The 24985-nt window shown below is 44.3% G+C and overlaps 1 protein-coding gene across 5 annotated transcripts in view; it reads right to left on the reverse strand.

Annotated features, from left to right (window-relative positions):
• Nucleotides 1-989: 989 nt before the first annotated feature.
• Nucleotides 990-24985, reverse strand: part of ogdha (oxoglutarate dehydrogenase a) — a 42940-nt gene continuing 18944 nt past the window's right edge. For 2 of the 5 annotated variants that reach the window (XM_040155919.1, XM_040155918.1), the window contains 19 exons: nt 17185-17300; nt 16087-16241; nt 15774-15920; nt 15572-15662; nt 14226-14405; nt 13026-13154; nt 12755-12934; nt 12503-12655; nt 10606-10708; nt 10009-10137; nt 9637-9787; nt 8717-8844; nt 8374-8552; nt 7349-7420; nt 6731-6856; nt 5586-5658; nt 5333-5496; nt 4241-4395; nt 990-4138 (listed from right to left, as the gene is read on the reverse strand). In XM_040155919.1, the coding sequence (XP_040011853.1) occupies nt 4018-4138; nt 4241-4395; nt 5333-5496; nt 5586-5658; nt 6731-6856; nt 7349-7420; nt 8374-8552; nt 8717-8844; nt 9637-9787; nt 10009-10137; nt 10606-10708; nt 12503-12655; nt 12755-12934; nt 13026-13154; nt 14226-14405; nt 15572-15662; nt 15774-15920; nt 16087-16241; nt 17185-17300 (2552 nt within the window). In that variant the 3' untranslated portion in view covers nt 990-4017. The remainder of the gene's footprint in view (nt 4139-4240; nt 4396-5332; nt 5497-5585; nt 5659-6730; nt 6857-7348; nt 7421-8373; nt 8553-8716; nt 8845-9636; nt 9788-10008; nt 10138-10605; nt 10709-12502; nt 12656-12754; nt 12935-13025; nt 13155-14225; nt 14406-15571; nt 15663-15773; nt 15921-16086; nt 16242-17184; nt 17301-24985) is intronic. The other 3 variants (XM_040155917.1, XM_040155916.1, XM_040155915.1) reach the window with 2 other exon arrangements.

Raw genomic sequence — 24985 nt, forward strand, 5'->3', positions numbered from 1 at the left:
AGGGGGGAGGAGCGAAGAAATGAAAGAAGGTACAAGGACAAGAACAAAGGAATTCAACAAGAGATCAGAAAAGGTGGAAAGACAGAGGGAAAGAATGAAGGAAGGAAGAATAGAGAGAGTGGAGGACGACAAGGACAGAGGAACGGAAGGAAAGAATGAAAGGAAACAAGGGAAGAGGATAGAACGGACAGGAGTGTTGAAAGACAAATGAAGGAGGGAACAAAGAAGTCGATATGAAAAGGGTGGACGGACAGAGGGAGAGGAAAAAGGAAAAAAAGGAGGGAAGAGAGGGAGGAAAGAGGGAGAGCACAAGAGAGAGACATAGGGAAGTGAATAAAGGAGGAGGACAAGATAGAAACCAAAGGAGACCAATGAGGAAGGAGGGATGAGAGGGAAGAAAAAATGGAGGAGAAAGTGAATGAAAAGTGAAAAAAGTGAAAAGCAGAAGTGAGATTTTTTACTCTGACACAAAATAAAATCTGACACCAGTTTGATGGTCATACTGGTGTGAATAGAAACCAGTGGAGGTGATGATTCTCCAAGTGAACGAATTCATTCATATCCATAATCACGTTTTGGATCAGAACCTCCCAGACGCTGCCAAGGATAATTTCTAATGACGTCATTGACTGATCATCAGACACCGGTGGTTCAACCGCCTAACACACGGGGTCAGAGGTCGGTGGAGGAAATGCCAGAGACTTTTCCAATTCAAGTAGCGCTGCCGCAAAATGGCGGCCGAAGGGACACACTACAGACCTAAAGCATTGAGAGTATTCATCATCAATCGGAAGAAAATGGAGGTTTGAGGATCATGTGGTGCGTTTAAAGCTGTTGGGCTGGAGAATTGAATTCTTACAAAGTTGGAAACAATAAAACCGGTCTTTCGTTTTGTCATTAAAAGTGATGCAGAAAAGAAAAATGTCCGTAACCAATCACAGTGATGTGCAAATCCGAATCAGGACAGAAGGGGCAGATTTTCAGTACATACAGTATTTCTTTATTGAATGAAGCAAAATAATGAAGAAAAATTCAATCCCCTATTATGAAAATAAATAAATCATTTTCTTTGTCGCACAGAAGCCCAGAACGCTACCTGCAGCTGATTTCATCCTCTGCTGTCGTTTATTCTGTCTGCTTCAAACCAGGAGACTTTTTCCCCCCTGCCGACAGTTCATTCAGCTGCTCGAGGCGAAAAAGAATCAAAAGATGAGGCGCTCCGATCCAGTTTGGCACAGGGTAAACGCTGGCCGGAGCGGAGAGGGAGCCAGAAGCCGAGGGGTTAAACTATAATCTTCAGCAGTGCATTTGGTTGAGTTCATGTAGGGAGACCGCCGCCATTTTACTCCCCAAATACCCCTCCAAAATAAAAGATGAATAAAATAAAACCTCAGTGTGCGACTGAAGCGTTACCGTGGTGACTAATTACAGACTTTCCTTAACGAGCGAACGCACCTGCTGAAAGGCCAAAACGCCTCCACCTGCTGAAGTGACAGTGACGCCAATCCTCCAACGTCGCTCTCACTTCTCCCAGCTAGCTGCGCTCCGCACTGGTTTCCAGGGGGGAGCGCTAACTATGCTAACGAGACATTAAAAAGAAAAAGGGAAAAAGAAAGTGTTTCCTGCAACGTTTCAGGTGAAGATGATGTTGGAAAGAGTGACGAGGATGAAGATGAGAGAGAGGAAACAAGAGGTGTCACTTTTGTTTGTTTTCTCATCTGCTTCGTGATAACTGCTGATCTGCTGCTATATAACACAGCTGGAGGAGAGGGGGTGTGTGTGTGTGTGTGTGTGTGTGTGTGTGTGTGTGTGGACGGAGGAAGGTGCATATGTTGACAGGTCAAAGGTCGTGAAGGGCCAGGTTCAGGTTCAGGCTCAGGCTCAGGCTCAGGCTCAGGCTCAACTCCGTCAGATGGTTGGATGCAACTTTTTGTGGAGCAACGTCGCCTCAACAAAGAAAAAATCATCTAACTCTTCATTTTCCTTCAGGTTGCAGTAAACCTGCGCGTTGCCCCTAAAAGCTGCCTCATGCCTCGACCCGAGCGTCACGAGACACTCGACGACTTCTGGAGCAACTCCTGGGTCCCGACGGAAATGTTTCCGCAGCACGGAGCATCAAAGATGGTCCGGAAGCCGGCAGAAGCTGATCCTACAGTGCCAGACCTAATTCAAAAATTTGCCAATTTTATTCAGGTGAAGTTTCTTCATGGCTGCTTGTGCTTAGAGCCCCTGGTTCTCAAACTGCACATAAATCGATTGATTTTTATCAATCAATAACAAATGAATGCGCAAATGAAAGTTAAACTGCTCAAACTGCCGTTTTTTTTTAGACACAAAGGACACGAAATAAGACGTTTTCCCTCAATAAAATCACCTGTTTTTCTTTTCTCACGTCAAAACAATGTCAAAATATTTATCGTCCAGACCTGAATCTTGGCAGCATCAAACTTATCAAACTGATCGAGTTATTGTTCCTTTATGAGTCGGATTCTTCCTGCTTCACGTGGCCTCCAGTGTGAGAACATGTAACATCCGAGAGCTTCGGCTTCTTCTCTTAATTCTCTTAAACAAAAACAAACAAAAAACAAACCAGGTTTATATTTTTCAAAGTGAAGCTTCAGAAAAAGTCGCTCTGTATTTGAACCAATCGTCAGACGCTTAAGTTACTAATCAACAAACAAATCGAACGATCCTCAGTCCCAGTTGTGAACAAAGCAACACAGTGAGACTACATCTGAAATCCGAAACTGCCGCGTCCATGTCGAGGCGACTTGTTGCTCAGAAAGTCGCGTTGCCGGCGGAGGAGCTGAGCCTGACGCTGCTGCCGTCCACGCAGTATTCGGACGGCGCGCTGAGTCTCCCTACTGTACTGCTCAATACGTCTATGTACTACTAACACAGTACTGCAGAAGTTGTGCACATCCAGTGTCAGGCCGCTGCACCGCGTGTCCCACATTCACACTACACACTGACACCACCCAGGACACACCGCAGGGCTGTCAATGGCCACTTTGAAGGAACTTGAACCTAAAGCCCAAAACTATACCGGGTGGCCAAAAGTATGTGGACAGCCGAGCATACGGGCCAGCGCGTTGATTACTGTGCTGCTCCAACAGGCTCCGCTCCGCTGGTGTTTATGGCGGCCTGCCACAGACCGGTTCATTGATAGATCTGATCCAACTGATCACTGACCATCTTTTTAAAGAGTGAGTCGCTGCAGATAAATAATCATTCTGATAGTCGATGAATCACTTGTCTCTCTGTGCTTCCGGCTTCTCCAGTGTTTTCCTCTGGTTTATAGACTGAAAATCTGCCGGTGGGAAATGTCTGTTCAACATCTCACTACTTTCTGACATCTTACATGTAGAGGATATGGATCTGTGTCTCCAGATCCAGACCAATCGATCGGCTGAGAGGGGAGATATCTGCTAGACGACGTGATCGCCGCCGACATTTAAATCAGACAGATTATTTCACATCCTTTAAATTCGCGTTTTCACTGATTTCTTCACGTTTTAAATTTTTCCGTCCACATTTAAACTATAAAGTGACAGCCCTAAAACACTGTGTACTAATACTGGCAGTACGCTACAGTAGCAGTACACAGTGAACGGCTTCCTATTTTGTAAAAAGGAGGAACACAAGGTGTCAAACTTCCGCTGTAATTGGTGTGTTTTGGTTGTTCAGGCTACCTGCTGCTGTGTTTGACTGAAACGATTTCTACAGACTCTGACCTCAGTGTTAATCTGTCGGGGGATTATTTGTAGTTGGGATCCGCTGTGTAGTTTTGCAGTACTTGATGATGTTTGCAGCCTGTGCAGTATTTGCTGAGTAGTACAGAGAATTTACAGACTACAGTTTTACAGTGTGTGTGTGTGTGTGTGTGTGTGTGTGTGTGTGTGTTTGTGTGTGTGCGTGCGCTGATGATGCAGTCTGAGTGTGTGTCTGAATCCAGGAGGGTCGGGGGTCAGCGGTGAGACAGGTGAGGGTTTATTCCAGGTGTTGCAGGTCACAGGTTTACTGCTGATCTTTGAACGCGTCCAGGTCGAAGGCGGCGTCCAGGAAACGCCGCAGCTCCATCAGGTGAGTGTTTTTGTTTCCTGTAGCCGGAGCTGCTGCCGGCTCTCTGCCAGCATACCTGAGACACACGCACACACACACACACACAGGTCACAGTGAACTGATCTGTCACTGGCTGATCATCAGGTTGAAACATGCTTATGATGGTGAAGGTTATTACCAGACAGGTTTGGCTCTCTGGATCGTGGTCCTGATGCGAGGCTTCACGTAGTCGTAGTAACCCTGGTTCTTGTGCTCCTCCTGACACCAGACCAGGTCAGCGTTGGAGAATCGCTCCGACTCGGCCTTCACCTGGTCGAACGGGAACGGAGACAACTGGGGGGAGAAGGAGACGAAAGATGTTTTAAATTCAGCTGTTTTTCATCTGCTGCCTGTAATTATCTTACGTTCGTTTTTGTCTCCGCGCTCTTACGCCTTCAGCGTCAAACATCTGATTGTGTGTGTGTGTCTGTGTGTGTCCCCGGCCGTTTCTGGAACTCTCTGAAACCGATGACCCGGCGTTCACAGCCACCTCTCTCTGTGACAGGAGCCAGGGTTTCAACCTCTCTCTCTCTTTTCATTCTTTACACAACTATTTCCGTCCATTTTCACGTGAGCAGCTGATTCCAACCCTATGAACGTCCTGCAGGAGAGACTGTCTGAAAACACCCCCCAAAGGCCAGTCGTTCACTCAGCCTTCCAGGTTTGATTTCAGATGTGGTCAAACAGCACATCTAACGAACTAGTTCTGAGAGACCATCGACAGCTGCATCATGTCACAAATTTGAACACCACGTTTTTCTATTGAAGAGGACAAGAACAAGCCTTTTTGCCCTTTTGGTTGTTGGGCATCGCCACAGAGTTTGAACTGGTCTCCAAAACCTTAAAAAATGACTCTAAACATGAAATATCCACGACTAAATAGAGCTGGAGTTCAGGAAAAAGCGCTGACAGACTAAAATTCTACTCTGCTTCATCAGGCCTGAGTAGGTTCGGTCAGGTCAGATCTCCAACTGGCTCGTGCCACGTCCCAACTCCTGCAGGTGTTTGCTGACCAAGTGCCGACTGACTCCGGCAGGCTCACTATAAACAGACTGAAAACAACTGCTAGCTTAGCAACAATCTGCACTCTCCGCAGAGGACGGTGTTACACTGGCTCTCTCTCCATTCTAAAAGAACATCTGACGCTGTCCTCGTCCTCAAACATAAGACCACTCCCACTTTTCAAACCCAATTTCCAGAAAACGAGAAAAAAGTACTTCCGTCCTTGTACCTGCTCTATGCGCGCGATGGCCACGTTCCCCTCCATCCCTCTGTTCTTCCTCTCTTTGGTCAGCTCGTAGTAAACCTTCCCCGTGCAGAAGATCAACCTCTTCACCTCCTCCGGACGCTCCGACGCCGCGCCTCCCTCCGGGATCAACCTCTGGAAGTGAGTTCCTGGAGAGGAGAGAGAGAGAAAGGACTGAGACCTTTTTATGTCTTAAAACTGTACAGCTACTAAAAAATCCTAAGAGCAGTAATGTTACCGGGCAGCATCTCGTCAAAGCCGGATCTGGCTTCTGGGTGACGCAGCAGAGATTTGGGAGTGAAGACGATCAGCTGCAGAGACGAACAGGAAGTTTGTCATAGAGATGATTCTGGCTTTAAAAAATAAAAGTCCTTAAACAAACTTTATGGGGGAGAGAGTCAGTGATGATCAAGTCATGACCCCCAGGTAAATATTTTACTATCTGACCTTGATCATAATGAATGTGTGTTTTAATTTCAGTTGGGTGATGTATCAAATGATTTCTTTAATTCAATTTGTTTTTTGCACGATGAAAAGGTTTTTTAGTTGTTTTTTTTTCACACAGATGAACAGCAGGAGATTAACTGAAACTTGTTATTACATATCCTGTCTGTTCTCTACTCAGCTGAAGTATCTGGTACTGACGGCTCGTACCTGTGTTGAATTGCCTGTATTTTTTAACGTGCAGAACAAAGACTAAAACAAAACAAAGGCAAAGCCTTGCAGGTGGTGCAGGTTTTTTATTATTAATGCCACAACTATCTTACACATGAAGTTGTACAAAATGTTATTTCAATTATGTTTTGGTCCTGTTGCATTTTGAAGACAAAAACAATTTAAAATCAACCCGAGCTTGAGAAGAGCTGAGGTTTTATTTCTTGGCCACACTGCCCAGCTCTATTCAGTGTATGTTAGGGTTCAGGAACTAGGTACTTAATTCCATTTTTAGATTATTTGACTTTTTATTGTATCTTGTTCTGACCTCTCTCTTTGTTTTGGTTTTAAGTTATTTGGCTGCTTAAAAATTCTTCTGCTCAGTTTTTCTTTTAAATTTGAATCTGGAGACGTTTGCCCTGATCCCACAGCCTGCTGGTGACACACTAATGTTGTACAGCCATAACAAGTCTGTGAACAAGAGGAAAAACCTGTGTGTGTCACATCTGAGTCTTAGAACTTGTATCAGCACAACAGCTGGTGCTCTGTAGTATTATTAGATACTGTTTATTGGTTCTTTCTGCCTGAATATCATGTGTGGGTCTTTCATGTGTGTATTATGTCTTGGAATTCACCACAAATCAGTTTCCATTCAGGATAATAAACTTCTGACTACATAGAAAAGACCATGGAGTAAAACGTGTGTGTGTGTGTGTGTGTCTCTCTCACAGGCTTCCTGAACGGCAGGAGAATCTGTCGTCTGAGAACGTGGAAGTAGTTTCCAGGAGATGAACAGTTCACCACGATCCAGTTACAGTCGTAGAGCTGACGCACCGCAATGTCCTCTGTGATGTTCTGAGAGAGGAAGAGGGAGAAACAAGCTCGGCTGAAACCGACTTCTTCACCCTAATTTATTTCGCATCACGTCTGAATCTCGGTTTGTTTGGCTCGAAGATGACAACCAGCAACAAAATCTGATCAGCAGTTCCTTGTCTGATGTTAGGACAATAAAACGAGTGAACCGTTGCTGTGGAGAGCTGCACCGCTGCTGATCTGCAGGATGACAGCCGAGTTTCTAACACACCTGCCTCATGTACCTGTGATCACATGATTACTACTGATCGTAGCTTCAACTCTCTACTCATTTTGCCTTCATTTAAACTGTGGACCTGAGATAACTTCATCCAGGATTAACAAAACAATCCCTTAAAAATGCTTTCAAGGAACCAAATTAGCTTAATAAGAATGAACAGGATTCTTTTAACCTGATAACAGCATTTTAGTCTGAATTACTGAAGCCTCATTAGAAGTTAACATGCTGTGCGTGTGTGTGTGTGTGTCTCTTACAGGCATGACATCTGGATCATCATTGCACATCTGGAGGAATCTCTCTGGTCGAGCTGAAGAATGTTCTGGACCCTGAAACCACAAACAGAAACAACAGTCAGTCCGTTCGCATCAAATCCTCACAAACTTCTCAAACCACCAGCAACAATCAGCAAATCTAATGGTTTGAACTGTCCACCGGGCGGCGCCGTTCTGTCACATTCACAGCCTCACATCTCTGTCATCCGGGTTATTTCCGAACGGCACTCACACTGAATCCGTGGATGAAGAAATGCGAGAAATGAGACCGGTGGTGAAAATAAAAGACAACGTCTCTAACACAGAGTAAAGTCATGAGTAACTTCCCAACGGTTAAATGTGCCGTGGCGGTTGTGTCATCTGAGCCACCTTCCTCTGCTGTATTAACGTTTGCTTCAATCTTCACTCTCTGTGAAGGTTGTACCCAACATCTAATGTCTTCATTCGTTATTTCAGACACACAGACTCTGTCCTTCGGGCGACACGCAGACGGTTTTAAAAAAAGTTGGAAGGACCAGCGTATAGGTTTTAGTGGCACCTAGTGGTGAGGGTGCGGATTGCAACCGACTGAACACCCCTCCCCTCGAGGCTCCGCTCCCAAGCATGTAGGAGAACCGACGGTGGCCTTCAGGTACCGTAAAAACACTAAGGTCCTCTCCAGAGCCAGTATTTAATTTGTCCATTCTGGGCTACAGTAGAAACATGGTGGCGCAACCTGGTGGCCCCGTGGAAGAGGACTCGCTCCCTACGTAGATATGAAGGGCTAATTCTGGGCTGACGAAAACACAACGATTCTTAGTCCCAGGTGATCATACACTAATGAAACCTAACTATGAATATTATGTTCCCTTTCTGCCGATAGATCCCCCTGAATGCTTCAAACTGGTCCTTTAAAAGCTTAATCCGGTGAAGTCTCTCTCTTCCTTTGGCTCCTGGCTCCTCCTCACCTTGCCGATTGCATCGGGCTCGTCTTATAACTCTGACGTGTGTGTGTGTGTTGTCCTCACCATGCCCTCCATGCCGTGTGGCAGCAGCAGCACGATGCCGTTCTGTCTGACCCACTTGGCCTGACCGGGACAGATGAACTGGTCGATGATGCACTGAGCCGTGTTGTGGAAATCTCCAAACTGGGCCTCCCACAGGATCAGAGCGTTGGGACTCGCCATCGCAAAACCCAACTCAAAACCTGCAGACACAGAAGTTACCGTGATAAATCTACAGAAACCCGACTCAAAGCATAGAGAAACAAAATAATTCTACGTTTAATCCACAAGAAACCAGCTCAACGACCGGCAGGGAAAAAAACTCTTCAGGGAAACAGTTAAAAAAAAAGCTTGTATACTGACTGACCGAGGACTCCGTACTCAGACAGCGAGCTGTTGCAGACGGTGTATGGCGCCTGGTCGGGAGAGAGGTGGTTCATGGGAATACAGATCCTCTTGTCCACGTTCTGGTCATGGAGGACGTGATGTCGGTGGCTGAAATGAGACAAAAAGCATCAGTCTGCGGGACGACTTCACAACACCGGACTCTGGATTTTCTCCCTCAGCTCTTTTCCACTCCAGGAACCTGGAGCTTCATGTAGCCTGATCCTGTAAGAACCTGGAAGGTTCCGGTTTGTGTTTCCTCCGTGTTTTACTAAATAGAACATTTTTGTTAGAAGTGACTGAAAAGGTGACTCCGGGACGAATGTCATCATTTTCATTAACTGTTTTTTCAGGAGAGTGCAGTTGGGGAGGTGATGGTGAAGAATCTGGTGGCGAACAGTTCACAGGATGCACTGCAATCAGTCGATGTATTTATTTTTTTGTTCAAGAGAAAATTAAACAAAGTTATGCAGCATTTGGTTGCTCTGCCCTGCTACTAGGTGGGAAAAAGAGCTCTACTACTACTGGAAACGTTACATGAAAATACCTCTGCTTCCTAATCAATAGTGGGACATATGATTGATCCAGTACTCCGGACACTGCAGCAGAACACACGCCTGATATTCTGAATCAGAATATCACCTTTATACTGAAACGCAGTTCCTCCGAGGGTTGAGCTGCACACATCCGGCGTTAAACCAGGTGCTGCACTTGTTTCCCCCCAAAAAAACCCTGAAACCTGGATTTAGTTTCACCTCCTGAACAGAGACCAAATCTAGGTTCAGAAACTTCCCCCCCAAGCAAGGAGAGAATGTAAGAAACAAAAGCTGAACCAGAGACAATGGATGAACCTTAAGTTACAGGTCGTTAAGTTCCTACAGCGGAAAAGGCCGATCTGTTTACCTGAATGTCCCTCGCTCCACGTCTTGTCCCGACAGTCTGACGTGGATTCCCTCTTTCAGCAGCGATCCGAAGGCCATGTACTCTCCCAGAGCCCAGTCCACCGTCCGGTTACGAACCATCTCAGCTCGGCCCTTCAGGATGCGACTCAGACCTGAAGCAACAAAACGCAGCCATCAAGTACCTGAATATGGCCGCGATGCATTTATTTTATATGACTTCCCGGTTAGAAAAAGCCACGTGTTGTCAGGGCTGGTCTCAACTGGCTTGTTTCAACGTGTGATGTTTTAAACTTTGTGTCGATTTAAATAACTTTGTCCTGTATACTTGAACATAACTAGTGGATTCAAATAAAGCATTCAAACTGTGGCAGACCTCCATGGATGGTGAAGTCCTCCACAGGGACAGATGAGGCCATCTGTCCAATGTGGTTCAGGTTTTCTTCAGTCAGACCGGTAGAGGGGCAACTCATAGACTTTGGCTGTCCGTCCAGAGTGAAAAAACCTGAAGACAACAACAGATCAAAATGTCAACAACCTCGCAGGGAACCGGGAAAACGGCCTGACGTGCATGGTTCGTTTCCCAGCCGGGGGACTGAGACCAGATCCTGACCCAGACCTGAGACCCCCAGGGACCTGCTGCACAAAGGCAATTTGTGAGTACGTCTTACGGCCGAATCAGAACCGGTGTTGGCGTCACATCTCACAAAGGAGGGTCAAGACAAATCCGGCAGAGTTCTAACGTTCAAATACAGTGTTTGTTTTGAGGAGACCTCGCATTGAAGACTGAAGCTTGAATGGTGCAAGTTTAGTGAAGCAGGTCTCAGATCCTGACACTCTCTAATACGCTCTTCCTGGGATGTACCAATCAGGCCTCTAGTTATCACATCTGTTTCTGATCTTTCAGATTTCTAATGAAGCTGTACCGAGGAGTAACAGCTGGACGCAGAGACACAAACACATCCATCCTCACCGGGCCACGGGGAGTCCAGCCAGTGCTTGATGTGGAGGATTTTCTCGTCTTTGGAGCGTGCGTACGCCTCCTCACAGATCTTATCGTACTTGGCGATCTCCTCCTACGGGCAGAGAGAGACGCAAACAGATTGTCTGAGGACACCGGAACCACATCCAACGCAAGCGGTGCTGTTTGGTGCGTGTGTTGCAAATAAAAATGGGATACAATGCAGGGCTGGGTCATAACATCGTCCTCTGTTGTTAAGTCACTTTTATTTACATGACACAAAATCACAAAAAAATTAAGAAACTGTATTTTATAGTTACCACTACTAGTAATTCTTCTGAACATACAGTTATTTATTCTAGGGGACACCGAAAAACCTCAGTGAGACAAATGTTTACACATAATTCCAAATTATTTAAATAAGATATGATCATGCAACGACGGAGGTAATGGGATAGTAACTTTATACAAGCTTCCCCCTAATAGGCCCAAGAACCAGGCAAAAACTGAAGCTGGAGGTCGTACATGCCCGGCAGACAGTGGCGAAGGAAGAATTCAGATCCTTTACTGAAGTAAAAGTACTAATATCAGTCTGTAAAAATACTCCGTTACAAGTAAAAGTATTTAAGTGTAATCAGGAAAACATATTTACAGGATTAAAAGTAACTGACTCAGAAACATGTCCCCAGTGACTGTTACACCATTAGATTATCACTACTGATGCATCCATGTGTCAGCAGCATTTTACTGTGGCTGGTTGTGATGAAGATGATTTTTTTTAAACTATTTTATATATGACTGTGACTGATTTTTTTCCTTATGGATTAATCTCCTGATTACGTTCCAAGTAATCTATTCCATTGACTGTTTGGTTTGTAAAACTTCAGAAAACAGTGACACCTTCACAATAGGGATGTTTCTAACGACTAATTGCTCTGGTGATTGAACGGTAATTCAAATTTAGAACCATGAGACATTTGGCATTTCTACATGAAAAACGACTTAAACAATGATCAAAACTGTTACTGGTTAATGTTTATTCAAACAGCCAATCGATTAATCAACGATTCGTTTCAGCTCTACTTCTATACATTAGGTTTATAAGCTCTTCCTATGTTTTGTTTGTAAAAATCTAAATTTGTTAATTAACTAAATCAATCAGATAAATGTTGTAGAAAGAATCATGAAAAGACTAGAATCACAGCCTTGTGGTTGTTTGCCTCCACCAACCAGTCAAGCCGTAGTTTACGTCTGTCCAGACTCATAATATGTGAAGACTTTGAAGGAATTTAATAAAAGGTATTAACTGTGTTTTATCACAATTAGCGTACGAATTCTTGGAATATGGCCAAAAATGCATTTTGTGATGTGACAGTGACCTTGACCTTTGACCTTGAAAGTTTGTGCCAAATTTGAAGAATTCCCTGCAGGTGATCCTGATGTATCACGTTCACAACTTTTGGTCCAGTCACAGTGGGACTACTTATAAAATAGGGACACTGCCGTGGATTTAAACGCTCAAACTCAACCTGAAACTTTCTTTTCAGTTCCAGTGTGTTGGCATAGACAGACAACAAAACCAATAATGCATCACTTTCCTAACGACCTCTGACTGTGCTGGGTAAAACCTTCTTCTCTAAACACACTTGGAATAAAAAAAAACAGATACTGAGGAGTCAGAAAAGCAGAGTCCTGGAAAGACAGTGGGGAGGTTTTATGTCGCTCTCCCTTGACTAGAAAAACTCGTCTACAATCTCTGACGCTTGTAGTGTTTCTGTCACGTCACAGAGTCCCCAGGGATTTGTTTCTTCTTTGGGGTTAGTCAGAGGACACGGGAAGTGGGCGACGCAGACCGAGGCTCCCAGCCAAAGTGACGTGTCTGTCAGAAAAGCAATTTCCTGCGTCTTACCTCGTACTCTTGGCGGCTCACAGCTCCCTCTGCGATCAGTTTCTCAGCGTATTTCTGCAGAACAGGCTTCTGCTTCTTGATCTGTTTGTACATCAGCGGCTGCGTGAACATCGGCTCGTCCATCTCGTTGTGACCCATCCGACGGTAGCACACCTGCACACACACACACACACAGGTAAATGCGCATCTCATTCCACTGCTCACAGTCACACGTTGCTGCAGGGTTTTTACTAGAACAGATAAAACACCGACCAGGTCGACAACCACGTCCTTGTTGAACGTGGCTCTCCACTCAGCAGCCACCTTGCAGACGTAGATGACGGCCTCGGGGTCATCGGCGTTGACGTGGAAGATGGGAGCGTTGACGACTCGAGCCACGTCGGTCGGATACGGAGACGATCGGGCCACACGAGGATCTGTGGTGAAACCGATCTGGGGACATAACGACAGGACACGTTACAGCTCGGTCACCCAGACATTCGATGGAGTCTTCACTATTTTGTGTTTTCTGCGCGTTTGTTACCTGGTTGTTGACGACGACGTGCACGGTGCCGTGTGTGGTGTAAGACGGCAGGTCAGACAGGTGGAAGGTTTCATACACGATACCCTGACCTGCAAACGCTGCGTCTCCATGGAGCAGGATGGACATCACCTGCCCAAACACACACACCAGTGAGAAGTGCAAAAACAAAGCTGTAGCACAAACTACAAGGTAATCTACCTCGAACGCTTGCTCGCATGTATTTTATCGGCCAGTGCAGTGTGTTGCTATATGACACTGGACTGCCCTGAAGCAAAAACTGAGCAAGATTTAACTCTTCTGTTCCTGAGAATCCTGTGTTGTATTTTTTTTTTTTTTGCCAGAGCCCTGCCACAGTGATCTGGGACTGGGTAATATGACCTAAAATGCAAATTCAAATCTACATGAAGAAAAATGATCAGATTAACAATCAGTTTAAGTCTAACCATGCAGTGGCAAGAAAAGTGAGAGAACCCTTTGGAATTTTCTCAATTTTTGTAGAAATTTGTCTTAAAATTTGTTCAGATCTCATGAACAAACACAATCTGTTTGAACTAATAACACACAAATCATTGTGTTGTTTTTTTCCATATTGAAAACATCATTCAAATATTCACAGTGTAGGTTGGAAAAAGTATGTGGACCCCTCGGCTGATGACATGATTGCGTCACGTCGGTTTGAGTAGTCTTCTCTAGTTAAACCTTTATTCATCGATCAATACCTGAAGCTGATCAATTTAATATTTTTGAAACAAGGACCTGCGGTTTGGACTCAGCAGATACCAAATATTAAAGGACTCAGTCTGGGTCAAAAAACACGATCGGAACAATTAGGTTAATAAGTTTTACTCTGTGGTAAACCAGTGGTTAGGAGGCAAAACCGACCCCATGTCTGGCAACGTTAACCTGATGAAGTCAGCCAAGCCAAAGTATGAGAGGAAGATGGCTGAAGTTTGATGCTCCAGAACAATGACGCAGATCTTCAAGAAGTTAAAAAAAAAAAAAACTTAGTACAGACCACAGGGACAACAGAAAGAAAGGGGGAGTTCTGACTTCATGTGAATATCAGCAGCCAGCACAGTTGATCTTACTGGGTTTTCAACATGCGCTGTAGATTGATGCAGCAGTGGCTGCGGTGACTCTCTGCCCAGAGAAAATGCAGTTTACTGTGCGAGAAGACGGCGGTGCGCTGCGGCGGCTCACCCTGTTCCCGTCGTTGTCTCCACAGTAGAACTGCTCGGCCTTGGTCTTCCCCTGGACCACGGGGTCCACGGCTTCCAGGTGAGAGGGGTTGGCCACCAGAGACAGGGTGATGTTCCTGTCTGTCACTCGGTTGATACGACGGTGGTACATACCCAGATGGTACTTCACATCTCCAGAGCCCTGAGGAGGAAAACCACCGCAGAGGTCTGTTCAGAAACAGGATTCAGACTGTCGGGGAGTCCCCAGAAAATAAACAGCAGTTCCCATCAATGGAAAGAAAGAAAATATCAAACACACTTTCCTTTAATGGAGAATAAGTTTACAACAACAATAACTAAATCAAATTCAATTCAATTCTATTCTATTTATACAGCGCCAAGTCAACAGAGGTCGTGTCAGGGCACTTTTCATGTAGAGCAGGTCTAGACCTAAATAAAACCACATACAGGTGATGCTACAGCTGTAATTTGTTCACTGTGTGAACCTCTGGGGACACAGACACCTAACCGCTGTCTGTCTGGTCAGGCTAACGCTAGTCCTTCACAATGTCCTCAGTTGGTCCCTGTCCGCACGTAGACAATGACGGCAGCAATCGAGCCTCACTGCACATGTTCGTGGCGTCTGCTGAGACTCAGGGACTTCGAAGGCGTCCAGTGGCTGAACTGGGGGAAACTTTGACCTTCACGTAGATGCCCTCTGATGCGCAGGAGCATCAACCGATAGTGCTTGTTCTGATTCCCGACGGCGGTGCTGGGAGCTTGACCGGCTCGAGAACGGATACAGGATGGCAGCGCCAATCAATATTGAGAGATAAATATGTGCTAAAGCTACAAACTATTCTTTATGAAACTCTGTGCACCAATACATTGATACATGAGCGTACAAGTTCAGTGCTCAACATGGCCTACCCAATACGGCATTTTAGATTCTTATACTGATAAATATTCCAGAGTCAAATCTGATAAAGATATAGAGGTTCAAATTTTTATGTCTGGTTGTATTAGACCAAGTTGGGCAATGCTGCTAAACAATGAAGAGGAATAAATTATGTCAATACTGGGTTGTTATATGATTTTGCACATATGCGATGATTCACTTTCTTTTGTCAGGTGGTAATTTACCAGATTAACCAAACAGAGACAACAGTTGCCTTTGGTTCCCAGCTGTGTCGGACCCGGAGCTGATTGGACCTCAGTATACCTGCTTCCAAGACTGGTTATGTCTATCAACAGTTACTCCATTTATTTTTCCAGAATATTTGCTATATCACAATAAATGACAATATCACAATTTAAAATTACACATGTAGCATGATTTTATCCATGTAATGAGAGCAGTTCAACTACCTCATCAGCAGCCTCCAGTTTAGAGTCAAACTGACAGAAAATCTGTTCCAGCTCTTTGCGGATGACATTGGCCAAAACATTCAGACGACCCCTGAGAGAGAGACAGAGAGAGAGGGGAGTGGTGTGTATACAAACTAGGAGGGACTAGGGAGGGATGAAACCTGTGCGTGTGTGTGTCTTTATGTGTAAACGTGCGTGTTACCTGTGAGGCATGCCCATAATGACGTTCTCCACTCCGTTCTCAGAGGATTTATCGATGATGGTTTTCAGGGCAGGGATCAGAGACTCACATCCCTCCAGACCAAAACGCTTCTCAGCAGACCACTTCTTCTGCAGGAACTCCTCAAACCTGGAAACACACACACACCCACAGATTAATAACATGTTCTAACTAACACTTCCTTTCAATCATAGGTTCAGACGGACGGTGTGACACCATCCTTGTCTCACAGAGCGGTGCGTGTTCACTTCATCATCCACTTGAGGTCTTGGTGGTGGTGTGTTGCGGTGTTTACCGGGTGGAGCGGACCATGCGGGCCAGCAGAGTCCTCTTCTCTTCCAGAGTGAACTGCATCACTCCTGGAGTCTCAAACTTCTGTCTGATCCACTGACACTGCTCCAGGTCGTTGATGAACATGAACTCCACTCCGATGTGCTGACAGTACGCCATCTGCACCCACATACACAACAAAGTTAGTGTCAGCAGCAGAATAGGCAGGAGTATGATCTGTGCGGGAACGGGTGGGAATCCCTGGGAATCCTACCATTTGATTCAATTCCATTAAAAGTCGATTCAAAACTGGATTCTCCATTTAATAAATCAAAAAGGGGAGCACTGTTTTCAGGCCCCAGCCACGGCTGAGGCCGGCGCGGAGGCGTCAAGAAACATTTTTATACACACATTAATTACACAAATTTGACCAAAAAATACGGCAATTTGGACTTAATTTAAGTTTTAAACTGGAACAAGGAAATGTTGTTGAAACATGGTATAGACTTGTTTGGGGTCTTGGAAGGGGAAAAAGAAAATTATTTTTGGGGTCAATATTGACCCCCCAACCTTCATTTTATGTCCAGACACCCGAAACCAACAAGTACTTCTATGCAGGAATAAAACTACCATCTCCAAAGTTTTGTATATGTAAATCAGTTTGTGGTTGGTAGTAACGCAGGGCCCAGCTGATATGGGACTTAACTTATCCTTAGATATTGTCCCAAACAAATTAACCAATTACTTAAATGCCCAACAACCAATTAATCAAGTGAACCTGGGCTTTTTGGGCCTGGGACTGGGTGATAAAACCCTCTTGAAGATTAGCACAAAAAAAAAAAAAAACCTAAATCCCACAACAACGTTGATAAACTGAGAAGAAATTTACGATGAATGTTTCTGTTCTGCATTCGGGTCAAACCTCATCGGCAGCATCAGTCTATCAGTCTACAGCAACAGGGTCACGGATCTGACACCTGTCGCTCCAGACCAAGGACAAAAATGTGGCGTTTTTTGAATGATGTGTAAAATGTTGAAAAGGCTATTTTCAGTCAAAGTGATGCACTGAGTTTTTGTTTTCTTTTTTTTAGCCAGTCCCCTTCAGACTGGTGTCTTCGTTTACCTCCAGTCGCCGTATGATCTCTTTCAGCGGAAGGGCGCTCTCTGACCCTCCGATGAAGGTGGTGGTGGGCAGGCGAAACACCTTGTCCAGGTCAGACTCATCCAGACCGTAGAAGCCTACACATCCCGTGATGCACCACAGGACAGGAGGGGAGGGGGAGGGATTTAGGGAGAACAAAGAAGAGGGAAGGAGGTGAGGAGAGGTTGAAGGATGGAGGGAGTGGATGCCAAAAAGATGCACAGAAACGCACAGTCCATGGACACATGAAAACATGCACATGTGAGTTAGGTATGAATGAAAATGCATCATGAACACACATGGAGAATATGCAGTAAGAGCCAGACATTTGTTCAAACCACAGACAGACATTAAACATGCAGACAGGAGCAGGAACAGTAGTTTTATTCAGTGATGGAGGTTGTGGTTGTGGTGCAGCAGCAGGTTTGGTGGTTTTTACAACAAGCAGGACAGGGTGAGGATCAGTTGTGGGGTCCAGAACAAATAAAAAATAAAAACAGAGGCAAGGAGAGACATTGTTAGTGTCATTAATTTGAGCCAATCAGCGCGTTCACACATCAAACCAGACATGACAGAGCTCAGGATAAACCTGCTGTTATTCTATATTTCTCTTCTTGTCAACGGGTCCCGTGTGTGTGTGTGTATCACAACCTGATGTATCTGATCCCTCTGAGCCTCAGAGCTCCACTAGAAACACATCAGTGAGTCACACTGTTGCTCTGGGTCATGTGTTCCTTCATCACCATCAACACACACACTGTAGTTTATTCAGACTCAGCCCCCCACACACACACACACACACACCGTCCTGCTGCCACAAACACTACAGCACCAGATGTGGATTCATCCGCCGCTGAACATAGTCCCCGACAAATGCACGGTTTCCTCCTGTTTGTTTTTTAGAGGATTACTGAGACAATGCATCTGTGAGTTGTTTTTCGAGATTTATGCCGGAAAGTGTTGAGACGGACCAACCCATTGTTGGTTTGGGTCTGCGCATGGGATTTCTTGACAAGAAGAAAACTACAGAATAACAGCAGCCTGATCCTTTAACAGGTGACACTGGGTTTAGTTCTGTGTTAAACTTGGCTCACAGTGAAACTTCCTGCTGCTGAATTCGTTTTCTGACATCAGACTGAACTGTGAGCTGAAAAGTTAAGTTCTGAAGGCCAGTGTCCATCAGATATGTAGTATTTAATAATCAGATGTGAGTCAGAGTGACAGGCAGAGGGGGTGTGGCACCAGAAAATGAACCTCCAGGATGGAAGGTGTGCTGGCCTGTTCAATAAATCCTCTTCGGCTTTTGAAATATCTATGTAAGAAAAAAAAGATTCTTTATTTCCTGAAATTGTTCCTCACTAAAAAAGGGTGTTCACCTCCTCTTCCCTGAATTTTTTGTTTTATAGTTTTGTCTATAAATGTTCAAAAACATCATCTATAATAAATGCAGTGCTCTTCACAAGTTAGTAGAACCTAAACTGGTTTCACACCAAAAGCATAAACGCAAATACTTTGTACTAGATAGCTGAAGATAATCCAATAAAGCAGCACTAGGATGCTAAAGACTGTATGTGAATGTAAACGATCACAATATTTATTTTCCAACCTGGGATTTCTTATTTTGTCAGTAAAGGTCCCCTGTGTAGCTGTTGACCTCTAGCAGCTATGGAGCTGGTTGTCTATGAGCGGGTCCACGTTTTGTTTGTCACACCATTCCACCGATCTACAGGTGGCAGTAGTGCACCGAGATAAGGCCGGAAGAAGAAGACTGTAGCCAGTGAACATGGATGAACACGGTGCACGTTTTAAACTTTTAAGAAAAATCAGCCTCCTAAGTGTTTTATGTGATAGGAAATATATTTATCACGTTTATTTGAGCTCTAGGACACACACGCTGAGTTTTGGTGAGTAACACTGAATGTAACCAGAGCTTTGATTGTGAGGAGACCCCACAGGTCATAATGTCCGCCTCCTGTAAATAGAGGCGTGGTGCGGACATCAGTGCATCTGGGGCCACGGGTTCAATTTAGAAGAACTCTGGCTGTAAAATCCATTGGAAGAGAAACTCTATTGCCCGTGTGACTGACTAACTCTGCTTAAGTGGGAGGATGAAACTCCAGCCACCTTTACTCAGCCAGAGAGAGGTAGATTCACTGAGGGATCTGTTGCCAAGTTTCATAAAACCTGACAGCCGTTCACCGCCCATGTGGAGAATTGCAACCTGTAAATAACATTTTAGTGTGATAGCGTCTGGACGTTAATTTTGCTGACAATATGATAATATATCTGTTAGATGCAGTCAATCATTTTCTCCCTCGGTTTTTTCTTACTTATGGATTTATTACTTATTTAATTATTGATTTACCGTGTTGTTTTTTTCCCTGTACTATTGGGATTGGAGGGTGGTGGTGGTGTTGAGCTGTCCACTGTTTGTGATTATTGTCTGTTTTAACTCAAAAGAAAATCAGAAATAAAGTGTCCCAATGAATAAATAATGCTGGAACTGAACTGGACGCTCTGTGCAGTGTTGCATTTGTGCTTTTGGTGTGAAAGCCTAGTTGGGCTTCCAAACTGTGTGATCAGCCACAGGTCGGTGAATTCGGGTCTTCAGAAGCTACAGGTCCTTTTGGGGATTCACTGTTCATTCGGCTGCAGATCTAATCAGCTTTTATCTTTAGTCAGCACATTAGAAAGGGGCTGATGATTGTTCCGGGCACTATAGCAGCCAACACCAGATCTACTCTCATGTTTCCAGGCAACAGCAGGCTTCTATTAGATTTTGATAACAATGCAGAGGCAGCTTCTCAGATAGCTGCTGCACGTCCGGGATCCCCCAGAAACTGCTGCTGGTTGTCCAGAAACATCACAGAACTACACAAAACTTTAGCTGATCTTTTTTTTTTTTTTTTAGCACTTTCAGCAGCAAAACGTAGATTTTTGGAGACAGAAAAATCTCTGTATCTAAAGAATTATAAACCAGTTTTCAAGTCTGTAGTTTGTCTGAGTTGTTGTATAGATTTTGTTACACAAACCGTTAAAAGAACAGAACCAGGGTGAGTGGATTAACAGGATCAAAATGTCAAATCTTGTTTTCAACAACAAAGAAGACAGAAAAAGATGAGACCAGAGCTGGAGGCCAACGTTTTCTGGACCGTGATGCTGAGTCGGGAGGTTCGACTGTGCATTTTAAACTGATTCTGGTCCCTTTGTTAACAGTCTCATGAATGTTGAGGAGTGGGTCTGGATGGCAGCAGAACACAGAATGCACACTGAGAAAAGCTGCTCCTATGGAAGGTTTTCTGTCATAAAGTGACACCTACCCTCAAAGATGGTTACTGTGTACTTTTGCTCCTTGGAAACATCAAGTTAAATGAAATACTGGTGTGTTGATTGGTTTGAAAGCAGGTCTTGAAGAAAATCAAACTTAACCAGTTTCCAATAGTTCACACTATTGCAGAGTAACAGCTTTTGCGAGAACCTCCTCCATTATTGTGCACGTGTGTTTTTTCCTGGTGCTGATGATGTGCTACAAGTTTATTGTTGTACTTTGAACCCGAGCTGCACTGACCCTGGTGAGCGCTGCCAATAGTTAAAGATAATCTATGAAGGTGTGTGTCTAAGTGAAACTACATGATGACAGATCACATTGAGAGCCAACTAAAACATTTGCTGGGGGAGATATCAGCCTTCAGATTCAGCTAACAAGTCTGTAAACTTTTTGAAACTAACTAAGTACCTGCAAACTGGTAACTTCAGAAAGTAACCGAGTTGCAAGAATTCTGCGCAGGGCAAAGCAGCACGTGCAGCTCCAAAGTCTCATTTTTCCTGCTACAATGTGAGAAAGCTGTTTGTGTTTTGAGGCGAGAAGAGCTTATTTTAGAGAAATCAGTCCTCGCGCTGGCTACAATATGTTTTACTGCTGGTGCAGGAGGTGGAAACAGGACTTTGAATTATTTATGTGAATTTATCTTTGCAGCATATCAACAAATGATTTTAGTCCTATGACGTTACGTTTACTCTTAGGACATTATTATTATATTGCTGCTCTTTCGCCTACGCAGTTGTTCGTTAGTTTATCAAATTAACCGACAGATCATCGTGCTGCTGCCTGTGTTTGACTTCTCTCTCTGTACGGGTCGACCACAAATCTGGTTCGCGTCCGATTGTCCTCGGGTCTGTTCGGCTCGGGGTCTGACCGTGCTCGGGGGTCCCCTTCAGATCGGGTCTCTTCAGACCTCTACTTTGTGCTGCTTTTGAACTGTATTGAATTATACAAAGACACGTTTGTTATTTGAAAGCAGATCCCCGACCCCCCCCGCAGATTTTTTCTTAAACCCTCCATTATTGAAATCGGCATCAGCCTTAAAACCCTGTGTTGGTCTGGCTCTGATGCAGATTCCTGTTCTCTGGACTGATGCCACCCAGACCAACATCCTCTACATTTACAAGCCCCCTGATGATTAGTTGACCTCTGCTGACCCCTGTATATCAGCACTGGTCTCCTGGAGGACAGGACAGAGGTGAAGTGTCCACAACCTGAGAGGAACAGGGGTTTTGTGCTCGTTTGAAATTTTCATAAAACATAAATTTGAAAAAAGCTCCACTTCACCACAGAGAGAGCGGCGATGCGTTCATGGCAGCGGCGATGAATGAGCGGGAAGATGAGCGACATGGTGGAGGGTTATGGGCACTTAATCGGTCATTTTGCAACTTCAAACTGATTATGGGACAGTTAGGGGAGGAGGTGTTACGAAGGGCAGAGGAAAGATCGAGAGAGAAAGTAGAAAGATGCATTTTCTGTGTGTTTATGTCATAAAAGTGATGTTGGGGGAAATACATCAACCAGCTTAGAATCCCTCCTTAAAAGTCCTTTAATCCAACAACTCAACGACCTTAAAAGTTTCCAGCTGCACCCGCTGAGCAGAAAAGACTCAAACTGCCAATCAGAGGGCTGAGCTGTGCAAAGTGACAGCTGATTCAGCCAATCAGAAAACTGACACAGGTTATGAAACTCCTCTGTCAAGCTGAATCCACAGCAGAAACACACCAACCACTCAACTGAAAAAAGCTGGCCAATCAAAAAGCAGAGCTTCTCTAAACACAGCAGGCAGGACATCGGACATCGATCGCTGCTCAGCCTCTCATTCACTTTCCTTGCTGCCTCCTCCTCCTCCTCCTCTTCCTCCTACGACAGGTGAGGTGGTGAGGGAGGAGAGGAAAAATTAAACAGGACGACACGCTTCATCTCTAATAAAAACATGTCGCAGCCAAGGCTTTTTTCACAAAACAGCTCCACGGGCACAAACAGGTTTCTGATCTTTACCGCTCCGTCTGCAGCCGACACCTAACAGTGAGTGGCAGTCTGACTCTGAAACACACATTCACAGCACTTTACATAACGCATGTTCACATGCTGAAAGGTCACAAGGACACGATAAAGGACGTATATATAATATATATATATAATATTCTAACGCTTTGTTTTATTGAGACACTTTATTCTATTTAGCATCTATAAGCTCTTCATAAACAATAATTAAATGGTTTATACACTGTATAGTGTAGTTTTTAACAGTTGAAGGACATTTTTAAAGAGTTTATTAATGTCTTTGGGAGCAACTACAACTTCTCCTTATGAGGAATTCATAACAGTTGTCAAATGCTTAATAGCATAGTTGTAATCATATATCTTCAGTAGTTTTAAATACATTCATGATCATATTTAAATTTGCCTGTCAATGATTTGCACGTGTATGTGTAAATATGTTGTACAGTGTTATTAAGCACAACATGACCTTTCCTCTAGCGCCACCTTCAGAACGAACTTTTTAGATTTTTGCTGCACTGGCAGAGAAGATCTAAGAACAGAAAAATTGTGTCTCAATTTTTCATCCATAAAACAGTTTGGTTTTCTGTAATGAACATTACAGCCTCATGGTGTCGCTAATGTGGCAGAAGATTATTATTGCTGTTTTATGTAAAGCAGTGCAATTCAGAAACTCTATACTCAGCGAGCACTTTATTAGGAACACCATACTGTCATTCTGGAAGTAGCCATTAGAAGATGGTAAACTGTGGCCACGAAGGGCGGCACATGGTCAACAACAACACTCAGACAGGCTGTGGCATTCAGACCGTGATTGGTTGGTATTAAGGCCCAAAGTGGAGCCAAGAAAACCTCCCCCACACCATTACACCACCACCAGTCTGGACTGTTGACACGAGGCAGGTTGGGTCCATGGATTCATGCTGTTGATGCCAAATTCTGACCCGACCAGCTGCTGCCTCAGCAGAAATCCAGATCCATCAGACCAGGCTACGTTTTTCCAGTCTTCAACTGCCCAGTGTTGGTGCAGCCTGTGCCCACTGCAGGCTCAGGTGTCTGTTCTTGGCTGACAGGACTGGAACCTGACGTGGTCTTCTGCTGTTGTAGTCCTTCCCCCTCAAGGTTGGACATGTTGTTCATCCTGAGAAGCTTCTCTGCTCCCCACAGTTGTAAAGAGTGTTTATCTGAGTCACCGTAGCCTTTCAGTCAGCTCCTCTAGAGGAGTTCAGCAGTTTCACAAACACTCAGACCAACAGTCACGTCACAGTCAAAGTCTGTAGCCACAGGATGTTATGCATTAAACTGCTGCCACATGATTGGCTGACTGGATAACTGCATGAATAAACAGGTGTACAGGTGTTCCTAATAAAGAACTTGGTGAGTGATTTTTATATTATATATATATATATATATATTATATTATATTATATTATATATATATATGGTGAGCCTTAGTAGTGCTGTTATTTCCAGCCATCAACCCTGTTTTACAGAAAGTGTTTCTTAAAAAAACGTTTCTGTCCATCAAAGACAACAACGAAAGAAACTACACACACAGACCAGGTTGATCTGCAGGATAAAAACAGAACATTAAAAGCTGACTGAAACATACAGTTAGTTGTCTGGACGCTGCGGCAGTGCTTGTTAGAAAACCAGCAGTGGATTTATAGATGAGAGAAAAGCAGCAGAGTGTCCACCTGCTCAGCTGGTTAGACTGCCTGCTGTATGTTACAGCTACAGTAGTGTTAGTGCTGCTAAATCTTCTCCTTATTTCAATTCACACTGAGGCTAAAACTGTTAAAAAGTTCCCAAAACATGGGAGATAAGCAGAAAACAGAGAGGAAGAGCTGAAAGACAGAGATCAAAACCAATGGAGACGCAGAGAAAGAAAGATGAAGAGAAACACAATCTCCAGCTCAGTCCAGCTCTGCTTCAAACTAATACAGACAGAAGCTTCACACTGCCTCTAATAAAGCTAAGATGGCTAAAAAACACAGGCTGAACATTTTCTCTGAGAGACGCACTCGTTTTTCATTTTATATTTATTTGATTTTATCGTTTTATTTAGCCAGGAAAATACACCTGAGAGATGCTTTGAAGTCTGATCATTTGGAAAACCTAAGCAACAAATGAAAAAGTAACATTTTCTTTATTTAATTTACCACAAAGCCGTCACGCTACAAGCAAATGATTTGTTACCACAGAATCGACACACGTCAGCGTAAAAGGAGACGAGTGGGAGGTTTCACACTGTGAGATACAAACAGAAAAACTTCAGCCAGTGTTGCAGGACAAACTTGGGAGAACCCAGCAGGTGACACGGCAAAGATTATTTTTTTAAATGCATGGCCACAACTGAGAGCTGCTAACATGGTCCACAATAAATCTCACGTCATCTATTATATTACTGATTCCCCTGTTGTTTAACCTTTACTGACACTGCATGTTGCATGTTGG

Source organism: Xiphias gladius, chromosome 19 (assembly GCF_016859285.1).
Source record: "Xiphias gladius isolate SHS-SW01 ecotype Sanya breed wild chromosome 19, ASM1685928v1, whole genome shotgun sequence".
Classification (NCBI taxonomy): domain Eukaryota; kingdom Metazoa; phylum Chordata; class Actinopteri; order Istiophoriformes; family Xiphiidae; genus Xiphias; species Xiphias gladius.